This window comes from Betta splendens, chromosome 6 (assembly GCF_900634795.4).
Source record: "Betta splendens chromosome 6, fBetSpl5.4, whole genome shotgun sequence".
In the NCBI taxonomy this organism is placed as follows: Eukaryota; Metazoa; Chordata; class Actinopteri; order Anabantiformes; family Osphronemidae; genus Betta; species Betta splendens.
This window is the reverse complement of record NC_040886.2, coordinates 16,580,411-16,599,592: the sequence shown is the minus strand read 5'-3', so window position 1 is coordinate 16,599,592 and position 19,182 is coordinate 16,580,411. Positions and strand designations below refer to the sequence as shown.

General features: G+C 50.8%; 1 protein-coding gene across 1 annotated transcript in view; it reads right to left on the bottom strand.

The window, feature by feature from the left end:
* cspg4 (chondroitin sulfate proteoglycan 4) overlaps window positions 1-18,948 on the bottom strand; it is a 41,776-nt gene extending 22,828 nt beyond the window's left edge. The window contains exon 1 of the mRNA XM_029154424.3: window positions 18,699-18,948. Coding sequence (XP_029010257.1) covers window positions 18,699-18,774 — 76 coding nt within the window. The 5' untranslated portion in view covers window positions 18,775-18,948. The remainder of the gene's footprint in view (window positions 1-18,698) is intronic.
* Window positions 18,949-19,182: the final 234 nt, after the last annotated feature.

Genomic DNA, 19,182 nt, shown 5'->3' with positions numbered 1-19,182 from the left:
CACCGCCCTCCCGTGGACCCCCCCACGCTTCTCTGGGTCTTCATCCTCCGTTTCTCCGTGGGTTCTGCTGGGTTTCGGACCGGCACACTGCGAGTACCGTCACCGCTTCCTGTACGAAAGAGCGGCGAGCACTTGGCGGCGCTGTGATTTGGTGCCATCACTCGCTCAGAAGCACGACACGCGGCGCCGTAGGCGCTGAGGAGGCGCGTCTGCGTGTTTGCTCTCGTCCTGGTTTCTTCTTAGGCAACAGTCACTTCTGACGTATCAATAGCTCCATTCAGCGCCGGCTCCGAGTGCCTCATGACTGCAGCTATGAATGCGAGCGCAGGCATCATTCACTCCACCTCTAATTATCAGCGTGACATTGGCTTTTCACTGGGCTGGAAAACACTCTGCTGAGTAGTAGTTTACAGTCGTGAATCACTCCAATGTAACATCAACGCGGAGGGAAAGATTTAGGGGTTTGGAGCCGGATCCCAGATCAGCTGGCGCACGGGGAGCTCTTAATGGGAACCGGCTTTACGCTGGGCTTCACTGCTGTGTTTGACCGCTTTTATTATTGTCCGCTTGTGCCTCTTGAATGGTGTCCACATTTCACTTAATACTAGACGCAACTTTCTTTCTCCCCAAATCGACTAAACTGTAATTTTGAGAAATCAGCCCCACTTTTTGATGCTTTTCACATCTGATGTCAGACTGTGGCCGCCAAAGTGAACTTGGTTTAGAATCCTGCATAAACCAGTCAAGTATCTGACTCGTCACCGTGGTTTCAAGCCTCATGCGCGACCCAGTTTTTCCATGAGCGCCTGATAGCGAGGCTTTCCATAAACGAGGCCCCGGTTCGAGGAGGGAAACTGTGACACAGAAGCTGCAGCGAAGGGGCCTCCTAAACCCATATCCGGCCCTGACCCGGGTCTGCAATGTCAGACTGTGTTTGTGATCAGAGCGTCACATTAGCTCCATAATGAGAACCAGCTGAAAGCACACAGCACCAGACTGACCCTCTTCAGCTCACACCGACCCCCCCACACCCACTTTGCTCCTTAACGCTGCAGAATATAGGACCCCAGATGGATGTTTTAACCAGATGTTTGCTCCAAACCCTTCCATCAGCTGGCGTTACTCTAAATACAGAAGTACACTGTGCAAAAGTACTGTAAACACACACACACACACGCACGCACGCACGCACGCACACGCACGCACGCACACACACGCACGCACGCACGCACGCACGCACGCACGCACGCACGCACGCACGCACACACACACACACACACACACACACACACACACACACACACACACACACACCCTCTGAGTTAGACGTCTCCAGCCTGACAGCCGCTCGCCCTCGCGCTGCCGGCTGACTCAGCCTCCATTTTCCAGCAGGCTGCCGTTGAGCAGGTCCAGCCCGACCCGCCCCGTCTCCCCTGCCACTTTCCTCCAGTTCATCTCTCATTCGGGAGAAGCTAGGAGTGCTCACCACCCCCACTGCTCCGTTTCCTGTCGTTATGTACAACTCTCACTTTTTCTCTAGCCGCCATTTTTAGCCTCCCCCTTAAAAAAAACCCAGGCTGTAACGTGGAGAGGCCAGGAATGCTGTTAAAAGCTTCAACAAGGCTCCAGTGTTCCAGCTCCAACGACATCCAGTTCAGTTTTCCACAATTTGCACAGGTTGGGTTCATTATTAAAGTACGTGAAGACAGATGAACTAGGTTTGTTGGAAAATGTTTCGAATGTGAGACAGGCTTGTTTTTTTCTTGTCATATATTTAATTCTTATCATAAACAAATGCCTTTTCGGGATAAAAATCACAAAATATCTCTAAAAGCTGTCATAATTATTCGTTACTAAGTTTATTATTAGTCATATGAAGGATTACATATTTAATTCTAAAGTCAATAAACCCATAAATCCACAGCACTCAGTTTTATGGTTATTTGTAAAGGCTCTAAGTGGCAAAAGTGAGATGCAGAGTGAAAACCCGCTGTTTATTTAAGCTTCCTTAATAGAGAGCTGATTCAGAGCACGCATGTTTTTTTCCAGGAACGCCCTGAACCACACAGTCCCATTCAAACACCTGGAAACTGACAATGTAGTTAACAGTCCCTCACGGCCTCCCTCCTCCACATTCACCCGAACCGGCCACTTTCTGCTCACAGATCCTTCCCTTTAGTCCTAGAATGCAAGCGTTCTAAGCAGCGAGCGCACATGCTACTGAACCAGGATCAGCACGGCCCAAACAGCACATGCACGAGCGCCCACTGTTTCCGGCCCAGAGCCCCGGCACATCTGTGGTGGCGCTTTGAACGGACCCGGCGTCGCTGCTGCAGCCTCTCTCTGAGCCTGAGGGGCCGTCGGGGCCACGCCGGCTACTGTTTACTGAACATAACTCAGGTCCGTCAGCAGCCGGGCTTTGTGGAGACGCAGCAGCAGTGTGATCCACGGCGGAACCGCCTGCTCCTGCTTTCATTTTATCCGTGAAAGATGAAAATCCCAGGCTTCATTCGGCTCGTCGCGGGATTCGGGCGCTTTGCAGCTGCTGATGGCAGATTCATCACATTAGTCCTCCTCATTTCCACAGATTGTGTGGTCAAATTAGCTGCCTCGACCCACTATTACGCCTCCATTACGCCTGGCAGCCATTATATCACCTGGAAACACTTAAGGCTGAAGCTTCAGACGTGCAGGACAAAAACAGTGTGGGGCGGTTCTACTTCAGCTCCTCCTGGGTCCAAAGGTCAACGCAGGATTGTGGTAAAAGCAGTTTGGAAAAACTCCAGCGTCTCCAAACTTTCCCATCGACTGAGACTGTGAGCGGTTCATATGAACACACGTGGGCTAAAACTTTGAGCAGATTTCCACTTCTGACTTTCATTCAGTTGAGAGCTGTTTCCTTGGTTTCCTGTGTGAAGGTCCTAAGAGAGAGGAGGTTCTGACAGGGGTCACGAGTCAGGTTCAGCAGCACCACACGCTCACAGACTCGCACAGGCCTCAGGGATGCCTCAAAGACAGGCAGCACCTTAGAAACCTGGCAAAACGTTCAAACAGGAAAAGATACGACGAGGAGACCTGTGAGAGGAGCGAGCGTGTGCCTGAAGACCTCAGGGGACGAGAAACACACAGACAAACACAGGAATGATTAGAGAACCACGGAGCGGCGACCACTTATTTCATTTTGCTGCTCCTGCAACTCAGCCCCGAACCCTGACAGACAGACGGACGGACGGACAAGGTCCTCGTTACGCCTAATTTGCATTTAGATGATAACAAGTGCCGGGGTTCGAATGGGCTGTTGTTCCAGCTACTTCTGCCGTGTACCCAACAGATGTAATTATGCCTAATGCAACCCATCGCCTCTGACTGATTACACTCTTATTCCTGCATTGCATTTGAGAGAAGTTGCTCGTGACCTTCCTTCGTGCAACGCGAGCGGCTCATGGACCGGCGCGTGGATCCCGCAGCGAACGCCGGGTCACCTGACGCTGAGGCTGTGTGTGTGGGAGCTGCCGTTTGCTCAGGGACATGAAGCACGTCCCCGTGGTCCTGGGACAGAGGGAACAGCAGCTCCTCTGTCTGTGATGAGCCGCACGGAGCAGCCGGTGAGCACCCGCGGCGTTTGTTTGCAGAACCAGACGATGATCAAGCGTCTGATTAGCCGAACATGTGTCCAGCACGAAGGCGGCTCTGTGCACGTGACTGACAGCTGCAGAACGGGCCCGTCTGAGCGGAGGGCGGGTGCACGCGATGCATCGCAAAGCTGTCTGTGATCGTCATCAAGACAGAGCGCGGAGAAAGCGTCTGTGAGCGAGTCTGAGGCAAAGACGCCAGAAGTTCTCAGTCCTCAGCTGTTCAGGACACTTGTCCTCCTGGAACCAGATTCTAATCTATAACCCGCGCCCATTAATATTCACCTGAGCACGTGCGTCAGAGTATATCTGCTAATCCGAATCTGGGCGCATCTCGTGAGCATGTCATTTATCATCAGGTGGACAAAATGAATCTTTAATCCTGACGTGGCAGCATTATGGGTGCTAATGAAAGTGCCACACACGGGTGAGTGATTTGATGGTGGGAGACGCAGCCAGGGCACAGATGGCTTACGCAGATCCTGTGCATAATACCAACATCGCTGCACATAGTTTTACATACAATACCGACAGCTCCTCCACTATATTTAGATTTATGAGCACATTTGTTCATCTCATCGAGACGCTAGATGGCTTTTTGCCCACTTTGGCTGGGGAATATTGACAAGGCTGTCAGTCTCTGATGAATCCTGAGGTTGCAGGAGCACAGTGTTGAAACACGATGTCAGGGCGATCGAGCGAGCGGGAGAGAGAGAGAGAGAGAGAGAGGGAGAGATCATCAGCCGAGCCACGGAACTGATCAGTGGCGAGAGGGAAAGTCAGGAATGTGTTTTCTATTCACTGCTGGAGGCAGAAGCTCCACTGAGACGGAGCCACTGTCTAAAACAAAGCCCGCGCCTGAAATCGATGCTCGCCTCCGCAAAAGCCTGTAGCTGAAAACAAAACTTGACAGAGGCAGCTACTGTAAACTCTGACATGATGGAGGAAAAATAAACATGAGGCCCTCAGGGTTTCAAAGTGGGTCCAGACGGCTGATAATTCCAGCTATTGATTGGATGAAAGCTTTTACTTGTTAGGTGAGTCTGGAATACAAACAGACGTATGTGTAAACTTTTAATGCATCCGTCCACAACAGCACATTCACCTGTTGTTGTTGTTGTTGCAGGTTTATCAGGAAGAACAACGTCTGGTTTTCAATTTCAAGCGGTTTCAACGGTGGCAGCAATTAACGACATGTGAACTAAAACGCTGACTGAGTCATTTAATAGAGTCATTTATCCCTTGTCGTGTCATGTACGGAAACAGATGCTGATATTTTGCATATTGCATCAACCGAGTCCCATTTCCTGATTCAGCTTGTTAGTTTGTTCCCAGAATAGCCCAAGAGTGAGGTGCACCTTGTTTAAAACACACTACTGTATGTAAATGAATGTCATTAAAGAGTCTACTTCTCTGCTCTTACTCCCTGCGGATGAGAGGACGTGAGCCACGCTATTACCTCTAATGGTCCCTTCTGGAGCAAACGTCCTGTCCTTCACCTCCTTTCTTCTCCATTTCCCTTCTAATGTTCTATGAACATGTGCTCAACACGCTGTCATTTGGCCGACATTGGCAGCGAGCGGTGCCGCGCGTCTGCAGGCCTTCGTGAACCGGCCCAAAGCGGACTGGTGCCGTTCGCTATTTAAAGCTGCGTCAACTCCACTGTGACAGTTCATGGATCCTCAAGGTTCGAGTTCACAAAGCAGCGGCGACGTTTCTGATGATTAAATTGCACCAACAACTACATCATCGTCATCATTCCTTCCAATTCCAATGTGCAATAAAGCCACGTATTAGAAGTAGAAGGAATCAGTGTGAGGTCAGTCAGCAAATGGGACCATCCTCTGTGACGCAGCTCCACTTTAGTCACTTTAATCCAATTAGAAATTGATATTTTAATATTACATCTCGCCTGGTTCGGCTGCTGTTCACAGTGATTCACTTTAATCAATGCCCATTGATGTATGACTTCCTCGGCTCGCTCACAGCCACAGACTGTGTAATAGGGCTGCTGTTAAAGTAAACTGAAGCCGAAGCCCACACAGAGCAGCGCTGTAAGAAATGATCCCACTGATGGAGCCAGAGCTTCCACCTGAGCTTGGGACATTCATTGTGACTCATTACTCGACACCGGAGCCGGCTGGATGCTTGGCTCGGCTGCGTGCGCGTACAGTATGAAGCTATTTGGGCTTCGTCCAGGAAGGGAATTATCGTGCATTAACTTCCATCTGGCTCATTGTGGGAGAGGAAGAGTGTGACGCTCAGCTTTTCCGTTCTCTCCTTGGATCATGTGAGCGGAGATGATGTACGCTGACCTACAATGCATGGAGAATATGGGACAGGACGCGTCCGAGCCGGCGAGTCCGAAGCGTCTGCAGCTGTGGGTCTGTGCTCGTCAGCAAACCTGCACATGAACACGCACGCGCTGCATCTGGTACCTCACAGGAAGATCAGACTCCACGCCAGCGGGTGTAATAACCATAAATCTCAGGATTAGCTTTCGGAGCATTTCACAGATCTGCATGATCTGCGGCGCTGGCAACGGCTCCTTCGAAGCTTATGTCGCCAACGTCAGACAAACATCACACAAACAAACGCAGCTTCTATAGTTTACAGACCCTGTCTGTCACAGCACAGCTCATCCTTGACAAACAGAGAAACTAGACGCTGCCGTGAATTCCGCCAGTGAATCCCCTCATCAGCTGATCGTCAGAAGCAGCACATGTTCAAAGGGCGGCTGTGAGTGGGGCTCCATGCAGTTAATGTTTGGGATGTTTAATCATTAAAGGAACTGCTACCGAAATCACCTGCTGTTGTCGTCTGCGTGTTTACGCCGCTTTCAGTTTGCAGATGAAATGAAAACAGCTTAAAAAACCATTAATTCTCCATCCAAACAACATAAGCTAACCCACTTGAAAGCTATCTGAGAGTAATTAAAATCCTCTGGATTTGAATGTGTTCTGGAGTGCGCATGCTAACGGCCCCTTTGGGAGCTCCTTGGACTAATCGGAGACACTGAGCAGCGTGTTTCTGTGGCTAATGGGTGAACATGTGATTTCACAGCTCCCAATATGATTATGCTCTTATTAGGGTCAGACATTCATAAAGACTCATTAGCGGTTTTTCCCATCATGCGTGTGGGTGATATCATTTCTATCTCTTTTCGAGTTTGCCGCCTCACTTTGATTCCAGCAACTCAATCCCTTTGAAGCAATTTGTGAGCCATTCGGTGCCCGCGCCCGGACTCAACCCGAGGCTTAATAACAAGCACAGGTCGAAAGACAAAAGGATGGTTTTGATGCCGCGACTCTTCACATGGTTCAGTTTTAACTGACTTTGAGGGATCATGAGATGGCTTTTATAGGCAGAGACGATCCCCAGCAAGGTCAGGACAGGCACCTCATCCCCCTCAGTCCCACAGAATCCCATCTGCACTCACAGCCGTTTGTGGCGACGCCTCCGCGTTCAGGGAGGTTCAGGTAACTCGTTTGTGACCTCATTTAGATGGAATCACTATAAAAAGAGCCACAGCGCTGTGCTTATTGGCAGCCCACCTGTGGCGCTGGTTCATACTGCACTTAATTGAATAATGTGCCGGTGCCCAGCGATGGCAGCAGCTTCAATAGTTAGCATGAGCTGAGCCTGTGTTTGTCTCACACTCAAAAGCTCCATTGTTGAGCTGCTGACGCTAGGGCGGCTGCAGAGGCATGACTCCGTGGTCCCTGTCTTGAGTCATGTGAAGGGTGTGGCTCTGCATCTGGCACAGATGCATCTCCCCAGTCTGCTCCACTTGTTGAAGCTGCTATTTTAAAGCCTCTAATGTCAACTGCACGGCAGCTTTGTCCAAACACGACCTGACGGGTGCTGCGGTTCGTGGGTTCCAGCGGTGCCACACAAACTGACGCTCACGGCCTGATTTAGCTGCGAGAACATCACTAATTCCACCCAATACGCGACGGTTGCCATCACAGAAAGGTTTCTTCATTACAGTATGTTCATTTCAAACACGTTTGTTTAATGCTTCTCCATGCAACAACGAATGATTTCAAATATGGTTAAAAATAACCCAGCGGAACCGAATTGGCAAAAACAGAAGTAAGAAGCTTAAATTCTGTGACTCATCTATTCGCTCTAATGCTTCAGATGGACGCACACACGAGGCTTCTCCACAAACACCAGCTCCGTCCAATCCCCGAATAAGACAGTGACACACACAATTCAATCCATTCAGGCAAACAGTGTGACAAGTGAATAGATGGCAAACGAAGGCTTGTGCACGTGCTGCTGCGGCAGCGTGAAGGCGGTGGAGGAGGCTTTACGGCTGCAGGGACGTCGGCTCCGGCTCCTAAATGAGCTGCTGGGCCGTCGTTTCCAGCCAGGTGCCCTTGAGCGCTGCACTTGTAAAGTGCAGTTATCACCGGTGGCTCCCCAGTGTGAAGCAGCCTAATGACAGGAGCGACGCCGGCGTCGCTACGTGCTGGAGACTCCTCCTAAGTAGCAGTTAAGGAGTTCTCTGGTCTCTTAAGGAGTCTCCATCATTTCTACCTGCCACGAGGAGAGTGGTTCACGGCTCCGACGCACAGAACGCCGACTAAGCAGCTCCAGAGATAATTTATGTTAACCCCAATCTCCTAAATCTTCAAACAACTGGGCTGTCGATGACAAAGTGGCAGCGGGTGAGTTCTGGGCTTCGTGCAGGGCTTCGTGCAGGGCTTCGTGCAGGGTGTGGGAGACTCGCACCGAGCCGACGGGACCTCGGAAAAGCCGAGTCGCACACATGGGTTTCAACGCGGCGCGGCTCCGTGCGGTCCATGACATGGAATGTGTTTATACGCTTCCACTGCGTTCGTCCCCTGACTCTGCCAAGCTTTGACGTGGGTTTGGATCGCAGAGAAGGAGGCTTTCTTAAGAAATGAGGGGCTCCGGGCAGCGGGAAGGGAGGGGCCGTCCAATCCCGGCGTCTCTGAGCAGGAAACCGCCTCCCTCCAGAACAGCAAACCCAACAAACGCTACAGGAACCCGTTTTTCAGGCGGCTACTGTAAAAGGAGCCTTTGTGTATTCAAGGAGCCGCTCCAACCGACACTTGACTAACGGCAGCAGAGGACAAATGGAAAGAAAGACTCAAAGAGGAGGTACGCTTTGTACCCAGTGGGATGAGGAGATTTTCTGGTGAGCAGCGAGAAATGTATTTTGGGGGAAGGAAGCGTCTGATCTGCTGTTTCACCAGAAGGCCTTGGCGCAGAGTCAGGGCGTTGGTCTTGTTTCCAACAGCGTCACTCTCTGTGCGACAGCAGCTTCATAAGACCTTAATAATGCCTTTTATTTTTAGCCACTGCGCTCATCTGATGTGGCAGTGACAGCCAGTCAATGAGAGGCCGGAGTTAAACTAGGAGGCAGCTCTGAGTGACAGCTGCTCCGTGGGGGGTGGAGCCGCGCAACGTGCAGCAAGGCGTTAATGCAAGTGAGCGTAATGAGGACGAGGAGCCTCCTGGAGAACGCAGTAAACAGTGAAATGACCAGGAATGTGCAGCATCAAACCTTAGCTCCGCTGCTGGAATGTGAAAATGTAAACACCTAACAGCACACGTCCAGGCTTTTCACAATAAGAGCTGTCCTTTAGCTATGAATGCGTTTACAGTTGTTCATTAGAGTTCAAACGAGGTGGAGGAATTGAATTTGGGAATTTCACCCAAATGTATTTCTGACTGCGTTGCCGGTTCCTGCCAAAGACATCCGATAGCATCCAGCTGGCGTTCAGATGTTCTGCATATGCGCTGGATTCACTGACGGCCCAGGGAAATAAATGCATCCAGAATGCAGCACTACAAAGCACAGAATGCGTGTCTGATGCGTTTTCATAAAAATACTTGTGTGCTTTCCAAGCCAGCAGACTGCATGAGCCGAAGCAGCCAACGCACAATAGTTCGATTGTATCTTGAGTGACAGGGTTCCAAAGGAGGTAGTGGTTCATGCTGCGAAGGTCCGACTTCAGCGGCCTCAGGTGGAGATGAGAGCGAGTTGGCTGCGAGGCCCCAGAACCACAGGCTGTGGCTCATTAGGACACAGGACACGTAGCGACAGTGCGGGTCGGGCCGGTTCTGTTCAGACGTCCAGCGTCCTCCACACAGCGAGCGTCTGCACAGCCTCTGTGCTTCAACAGGCTGCTTGGTCTCTAACGTTAAAGCGTCGGCCGAGCGACACGCGTTCGTCTCCCTCTTTTCTGTCTCGCAGGGAGTTTGTGACCTGGCTGTGATTCAGGCGTCAGCACCGTTCACCGTTCACATGGAGACGACATTCGCAGCCTATGACTCGCATGAGGACGTCTGCTCCGCTCCAGGTACTGTAAGTGAACGCATCATACTGTACGTCTGATAGCGAATCAGCACATTTCCATATGGAAGGGCTTCAAACAGCGTATCTGAGCCCACATGGCTGCTGCTGCAGGACTCTGGTACGACTACAAAGGCACAGCTCCTTCTGTACACATTGTTCATAATAAACCACAAACATTTGGGGAATTTTTCCAGCGGTGGGAGCGTTGCTTTGAGAAAAGATGCAGGGACTGAGTCTCCCCTGTGGGCACGAACACAAGACACTCAAAATACCATCACTGTCAACCTGTCAGAGTCGATCCAGGGGAAATAAAGCCAAACACTGCGCGTGAGCGCGTGATGACAGTGCAGCGTCGCACACTCATCCGTGCTCCATCCTGTGGAGGAGGTCACGTGAGCAGATGTTCTCCAGCAGCTCCGTGCAGCTGTTGAGGACTTCTCTCTGATTTGCTGCGTCGTCGTTTCCACTGAACCGCTGAGAACGGGTTCCGCGTGTTTCGGGCTGAGGAGGCCTGAAGTGAGTCTCTTTGTGCTCAGATTGTGCAGCCACTAATAGGATGTTCATGATTAGGCCTAATCAATGATCCATTATTAAGGCTTATTCCTGATTACACGCAATTTCAATCATTGTTATCAAAGTGATTCATTTTACTGTTTACTCTTCCTCAATTAGCGACATAATTAAAAGCTCTCCTTTTTACTTATCAGGCGAGCGCCTCGGGAGGCGGGACCCGTCCACGTCCAGCCTCAACACACCAGCACGCACTCGTCTGCTCGACAACCATGTTCAACAACGTCTGGGAATGAAATCCACCATTTGGCGCCGCGCTGAACGCAGCGATTCCACTCATTGCTGCCAGGAAAATATTTGTGCTCACAAGTAACAGTGTGTTGTATGACGCTGAGACCGCTCTGCAGCAACACGCGACACCAGACATGACCCACGATTCTTTACCGCTGCAGAGACGGAGGAGCAGCTCAGGGCTTCACCTTCACCTTTACATTTCTAACCACGACGGGTCGCATCTCGTTCCGATGGAAAACGCTGGACGAAGTTTTCCGAAGCTGTAAAACGAGCTTGAAAACGACAGTGACGTCGAATCACAGGGAGATGTTCAGCGTGTAGTGATTCAAACAGGCCTCGGTTTTAACCTTTGACCTCTGTCACCATTACACCATCTGAAGGGCTCTCTCTCCTCACGTTAGCGTTGCTACGGTGTCTCCTTTCATCAGTGGACCCACTAAACAGTCAGCCTCGGACGGGACAGATGGTTTGAAGCATTCACCTCTAGGGTTTCAGCTTTTCACAAACTAAATTGTTGTCGCTGTGCAGGTTTCGTTTTCTTGACTCTGTTTCCTTTGCTCATATCTACAAAGCTCAGTGTTACAGAGCCACAGCAGGAGCGTCTTGTTGTTATAATGAATTAATATACAGTTAGCGAGTGAGGACGCCAGTGAAACAGGTCTTCTCTCCCTCAGGCGCGCCTTCAGCTAGTTGCCACCCAGCTGCTTCTGGTTTCCTTGAGTGGAAACTGCAAACGAGCGGTGCCTCCGCTGGAAGCTGTTGATTGAGGGCTGATGCTGCACCTGAGCTCATAGGACGGGACGGAGCTGCTCTCGGCCCCAGCGCGGCGCCCAGGAATGCGTTTTGGCCGTGAGGTGACGGGACGCTCCGAGTCGCGGCCGCTCAGCGCCGGCGTTCCTCAGGGACCGCGTCCCGTGACCAAACCTGGACCGGTGCCGCACGTCAGGCTGCAGAGCCGCCCTCTAAAATACAGGTTGTTCTCGGTTCCTTCGTCCCTCTGTCATCTGCATCGCTGCTGGTTTGGCCGCTCATTTGTTTACTCTACTGCGTTGAGCTGCTGCTGTCGGTCGCACAAAGACTCAGGCTTTTGTTGTTGTTTCTGACAAAGATGAAGTGGATTTTATGTTGAGTTGAACTTAATGTGCAACAGGTTACTGTTGGAGCCGAATTCATTGATTTGTTTTTAGGATGGAGGTTAAACCATCTTGATCCATCTAATACAAAGAATATCTGTGCAGCAAGATTGGCGTTACCGTGTGATGCCAGATTTACCCAGAATGCATTGCTATAAATTTTAGGGTAACTGTGTTAGAGCTCTAACATTGTTGCCTCTGTCACAACTGTTTCTATGTGTTTCAGCAATAATTAGTAAATGACTCTAATCAGAACACATTTAGTTGAATTCATGCTGTTGAGTTGAGTTTCTGCTCACTTCACAATACTTTATGAAACTTCCAGCATCCGTTTTGCCATAACTGTGTGAAAGATTCAACACATGATTGCACAAGGCGCTCGGTTGTCTGGCTCGGCGAGGCAGCGGCACCACTGTGCAGCTGTTCCCTGTTGCTCGCTACTGTGAGTCCGTACAGTCAGTCACATCCAACTTCATTATTTTCTATGGTTATTTTAAGCCCGCAGACCAGCGCGATGACGACATCTGCTCCGGACCCTTAAGTTTGTGGATCTTTGTGAGCCACAGCGCACGCACACACACACACACACGCACACACACACACACACACACACACACACACACACACACACACACACACACACACACACACACACACACACACACACACACACACTGGTCCCCACCCTGGATCCTTTCCTCCACATTTCCACATTTCCTCAGCTCCATGTGAAGCAACGCGCTCTTTTGTTGGTCCTCGCTCACGTCTGGCTATATTTATCCGGCGCAGTCGTTTGCCAGAACCCGGGCCTGGTGCGCTCCCCAGCCCCCTGGATTCTGCCCGAACCTGCCTGTAATGAGGCTGTCTGGCATCAAATTACGCTTCGTGCTCCCTCGACGGTGCTGATGAAGATTTTCAGCAGGATGGTTTCACGTCAGCATGCTGTGAAAAGTGTCTTCTAACTGCAGCCTCCCGCTGTCACGTGGGAATGATGAGGCGAGCGATGTGGAAGAAACCCGAGGTCTTCATATTTATTCCACACAACCAAAATCATCATGGAAAATAATAAACACTTTTCCTATGCATCAGGTGTCAGGTGTTTGGCAGATTCTCAAAGCCTCGTCTTCAAAGCGAAAACCCGTGGCTAAAACTCAATCCTATCATGAATCGAAAGCCAAAAACATCTGACAAAGGTGAACTAATTAGCAGCACAAACAAATTATTAGCTTGCAGTCTGAAGTCTCATGATGAACCAGCGCAGCCTTGTGAGTCACAGCCCTCTGGGCTGGAAGGAGTCACCCGCACTCTCAGAGGATTCCTCTATATATAAAGTGGGTGAGTCATATTCATGTGGAAGCTACTGTCTCTGCTGGACACGTACAAACAGGAAACCGGCATCTGAAATGCATCAGGCCTCCCAGGAATCACACACTGAAGCTATCCTTAATGCAAGTCACTGTTTAAATGCTGCCAAACAGATCGAAGTGAGAGAACAAGCCGCTGTCCGCCGCGGAGCCAACGGTGGACATTCTTTGAGCGCTGACTAATGTGACGCGCTCAGTTGCAGTTGTTTTGTCTATATTAGGCAAGAAACTCATGAGGGACAGCTTGAGTGAAGCCCGCGGCACCGGCCGCTGCAGACGGGCCAAGCCGACTCCAGATGTTGGGGAGGAAACCCCAGGCCTTTTCCTAACACGTTTCACATGAGGCCGCTCGTGGCTGGAAATATTTCCCATGATTCACGCTGTTTTCCAGTGGCTTAGCGGCCTTTGTTACCCACGGGCCACCTCAGTCTGCTTCCACCGGCGAGGGCATCATTACATGCTTCGCAGGCTGTCCAACAAAGGACACACTGTTCGAAATCCAATTGAGATAATAATTAATATCATATGATGTTGCAGATTTTCTCTTGTATGGTAGCGTTCGAAATAAAAAAAAAAAACATTTCTAGGGAAGCCAAGTCGAGTTGTTCCATGAAAATCATTTATTTTGACAATTTATTTTCAGTGGATAAGAGAAACAATGGCAGCAGAGTTAAACACATTCCTTTTCATCCCACAAAAATGATGAAACAGACTATTCTCTTAAAAAAATGAAAATAAAGGCAGAAGCCCACAGAGGCCACTCATATCGAGACATCTGGTCATGCATAATTCCTGCTTATTGAAAACTTGGCAGTTCTGTGATGATGAGAATTTTCTCTGGAGTTTTCGTTTTGGGCACTAAACTCCCCAACAGCTCTTATCAAAAATAAACACACGCTCCAGCTGACGCGTCGGGCTGAGATATAAGTCTGTCTGTTTCAGGGTCGTAACGAACGCTGGGCTCGTTAACGCCGAGGCCCAGCGGTCCTGCAGGTACCCTGACGTACCGACCAGCCAGCTGCTATTTCTCCCTTTTGTTCCTTCTGAAATCAACTCTGATTCTACAGTCATTACATTTAAGATGTTTTAGAAATCAGTCGTAATCTTATTCTCGTCCATATCCGTCCTTTGAGGCTTCGAGGGCTGGATTTTCTCAACGATATCGCAAATGGCGTCTCCTCCAGTGATTGTGAGCATCTCCAGCTTTTGGCCAAGGGCGCAGTCCTGGTGCTGCCAGCCTGCCTCTGCTTCTGCTGATCCTATCCGTCCTTCTACATTCTCACTACACTGTCATGGCTGCCAGAGGACGGGTCCACGGTGTCCTGATGAACATTTGTAGTTTAGGTCAAAATGTGCTTTGGTGCATTTGTTAAACACTAAAAGGTCTGTCTCCCTGCTGCTGCTGCTGCTGCTGCTGCTGCTGCTGTTCTTGGTGACTGTGTGCCTCAAACTGCACGGCGACAAGGTAAACACACTAATTACCTACACAATTTGGAATCTCAAATTGCCTCTTCCACGGACTTGAAATCTGAGCGTGGACCAGTCCGGACCACCGGCTTATCTGATTGACGAGGAAGGGGTTAAACCAACATCGTGAGACGACCCTTCACCCCAGGGCTGCATCTGGGGGTGTGTTTATGTACAGGAACCTCTTTGTGTACACACCCAGGGCATGTGTGTGGGCTGTCTGCCTGCCCTGAGGACTCCATGGCCCTAAAACATCCTCAGTGCAGCCTGCACTGACAGCCAGCAACCTCAAAGAGAGTAATGTGGGAAAGATCATCTGCCAGGAAGTGTATCGGCTCTGAGGCGAGGGACATGTCTTTTTGTCAGTGTTCTTGCATCACGTTGAGAATTGAGATATGCGTTTGAAGTCTTTAGTGTGACAACAATGCGAGTAAAAGCGAGGAAGAATCGCTCAGATGTCGCACATCTGGCACATCTGTAGGCCTGTGACACTTCTGGCCTTCTTTCTTTCTTGCATTCGCTATAACGAGCAATTTGCTTTTAAAACATGAAGGACTGTGTTCTGTGTTATCACAAAACGGCCTGAAAAAAAACTCGATTTGTCTACGGATGCATGTGCGAGTCAGGGTCATGAGATTTTGTAATTCAAAACCTGCGATCTTGTGCGGTGGCAGCGCATGCAGGATTAGAAAACCATCGCACAAACACCACAAATTAGTCCAAACGATCAAGCAGGCGGTGAAAACGTGGAGCCTTTGGGACCCTGGAGAGTCTGGAGGCCCCGGGCAGTTGATAATCAGGAGGCGGCTACTTCTGCAAATTCAGTCAGACGCCAAACTGAAGACAAAGGGTAAAGCTACTTTTTGGTTGAACTTTGATCCAACAGACGCTCTGTTACCATGGACAAAACGCTCCCGTTTCTAGTAAATCACAGGACAATAAACCACTTTTTGGACTTTTCCTCCAACAGACAAACCCATGAAAGCAGGTCTGTCGCTGCACTTCAGTGACATCATGTATAAGTGAGCAGCCTGTGAGCAGCAGCCTGCGGGTTCTACTGGAGCAGCGGCGCTGGACTCGGCGGCTGCAGCGGGGCAGATGTGGAACCTGACTGTGCAGAGGGGCAGATGTGGAACCTGACTGTGCAGAGGGGCAGGTTGCACACAGATAACTTTGGATTCATGCGATGCTGTTTGCCCGAGGCCAGAATTCAAAAGAAAAAAAAAAGTTCAGAAACCTTGACTCACTGAAACTTTTATTTCTCAGAATGCCGGGATAAAACATCAGGCAGGCAGAAGTGAGCGAGGTTATATTATATTAGAGGCGGTATCAATATTGAACAGGCCTCGCGCTCGCTGGTTTTATGGGAGTCTCATTTTCACGCGGCTAAAAGGACAAACTCGTCGATGAGCAGGAGACCTTCCAAAGTAGACAAATGACTCACACAGCACTTAAGTTTTACAAGAAATGCAAAGAGCTTCTGTGTCTGCTCCATTTCAGTCATACTGTGTGCAGACCTGAGCCCATATATTCTTAACAATGTGTTGAAATGACCTCACACCTACGCGGAACCACTTGTTTTGGGCCGTTTGGACTCATGAGGCCTTGGTGCAGAACAGGAGCGGACTGGGCCTCTATGTTCTACCGCGCAGGTACAAACACTCACATCTTCTTGTTTGGATTCACTCCGAATGTCCCATTTCGTTTCTGCTCTGGAGCGGCGTTGTGTTTAAAGTGAGGGGTGAGCGGCGGGTCGCGGCGCGGGACCGGCAGAACCCGACGCTCAACACACGGACGCCGTGCGCACACCGCCCCACGAAGCCCAGCTCCATGTTTGTTTCTCCTCCCGTTGCCATAGCGACGCCACGCTCCGGGGACAGTGGCGCCATCGCACGCGGTCCCGAGATGCAAATGCCCTCATTAAGCGCCGCAATTGAAAATGCAAACGCATCCAGAGACAAAGCTTTTCTGAAACGCTGGCTGTCGTGTGCACTAACTAGGAGACGCGTTTGTTGTGGATGTTGTGTCTTATTATGAGTCAGGTCAGCAATTTAAGGCCATAATTGTGTTTACATTGCTTCTTCGCGCCACACGTCCCGGCGGCTACACACACAGCATCATTAGCTCTGTCAGCAGAGCCGGACAGCACTTTTGTTTTCCCTCCATTTCTTCTGTCTGCCCGTCTGCTCATCTGTCGGGTCACATTTATGTCTTAAGCGATGGCAAAGTGTTATAAATGGATTTTCAGAAAACAAAAGACAACAAACAAAAAGATGTTGCTGAAAGGTCGGTAATGGGGCAAGAAAGAAGTCATTAAGTGTTCACACTGTTTGACTAACAGAGGGGAGTGTCAGCAGACGTGGCTCCAGAGGAGCAGCCAACTTCCAAACACATCCACAAACTTTGTGTTTCCACCGAAGGAAACGGGCTCCAAACAACGTGTCAGCAGTTGAAGGCGAGCAAATAAGTGCCTTGCTAAGGTTTCAAACCCCGGTAAAGTGGCGGTTGCAGGCAGCGTTGATGCAGAGCTGCTGCTGCTGTGGAGCCTCCGAACAGAAACATGTCAAGTCCTATTTCCGACGCGCGACGATAAAGACGGGTTGATTTTAGAGACGTGAGTCACGTGGCTGCAGAACAGAACAGCAGAAAGCTGAAATGAATTCATTCCCTTCATTATTCAACACTCGCTCACGCTGCATCCTGACGCTTCCTCTGACTCAGTGATTCAAAACACTTGAGCCGCCGTGCGAGGGCTTTGGAAAAGGTGAGCGCGCCGCTACTGAAGGATGCTAATTCAAGAGCGTCCAGGAGTCTGGACGTCGTAACAGCCTCACGATCAAACCCTCCGCGCTCCCCGGGCGCCGCTAACGGCGTCCCCCGACAGCCGGTGCCAGGGATTCTGTGCCGCAAATGAGATCCAAAATCTAATCAGTGACTTGGTACATCTGGTCAACATTAGCATCTTGTTCTCCAGGGTCAGTGGGTGAGAGCTGTTCACACTGAGGCAGTGAGGGTAGTGCCAGCACATAATTAGATGAGGAGAAATTGTTCTCCCGTAAAGTTTTTCCTCTATTACTTTGCCATGACTTTGATTAGCGGAAAACTCGCATTCGCCTCGACCGGAAAAGACCTCCAGGAAGGTTCTAGCACAGATTGAGGCAAAACCTTTGCCCGCTGCTCGGCCGGGGCGTCGGCTTTTCCAACGTGCAGCGAACACATCACAGAAAAGCCGGGTCTCTCTGATCCGGCGCCTGAGACGAGGCCGCTCCTCCGTCCAGAACCCGAGGCCGACGGCCGCTCCGGGTCCGAGGCCCGTTCTGCCAACGCCCCGCTCTGAGCTGAGCTCATGAGCTGCAGCCTCTTATCGGCCAAACGCACAGACCTGCACGGAGCCGTGCATCCGTGTGACGTTCTCCCATAAAGGCGCATCTGCTGCTGACTTCCCCCGCGCTCTGTGGGACCATTGTGCGTCCTCCCCTCCGCACGCGCCCCCGCGCGTTCACTGACCCCCGTCTCTCGCGGCGGCTTTCATCTCGGCTCTGGGTTCTGCCGCGCTCAAAGAGCCATTCATGGCCGGCGGCGGCGGGACCTCAGCTCACCTCCCAAACACAGCGCCTGCTCACGTCTGGCAGCAGGACCTCAACGCAAACATTGCGGAGGTGAACGCGCCGGCGCTCACACGCGGCTGGAAGGAGAGCGGAGGAGCTGCATCAGATGGAAGAAGTGAAGATGCAGTGTGGGGTCAGAGCCGTCACACATCTTCCCTTCTTGGACTCAGACCCATGCAAGGAAAAAGGGCTTTCGCCGCTGTGCAATGAGGCAAAGGTGCAGAGACAGTGAGAGAAGAGAGACGTGCGGAGGCTCCACGTCTGCAGGTCACAGCTTCATTAGTTTGTCACACTTTGATTCGGACAGAGCTCTGAGAAAGTGGAGGAGAGAGAGGGACGCTGACGCAGCCACTTACCTCCATGACCTGGAGCGGGGAGGGAGAGCAGCAGGGTCAGGAAGGCTCCCGCCAGGACCGAAGGCAAGGCTCTCATGTCGTCGTGCTGGAAGTTTAGTCCTTCACTCTCACGTTAAAGACGCTCCATTCAGAGGGGACTGAATGAGTTTCCAGTTTTAGGACCTGCTACAAGATACTCCTCCATGTGAAGGGGCAGGGCCGGGGAGGGCCCACGAGAGGGACGCCCCTTTTCACCCCCCCTCCACACACACACACACGCACACACACACACACACACACACACACACACACACACACACACACACACACACACACACACACACAGAATCACATCCTGCCTCTCCCCGTCACCCCTGCACTTACACATTCACAAGTTCTTGTATCTGTGAATGTGAAAGATGTGTGTGTGTAAGTGTGTGTGTGTGTGTGCGCAGCCGTGTGTGTGCGTGTGTGCGGCCGTGTGTGTGTGTGTGCGGCCATGTGC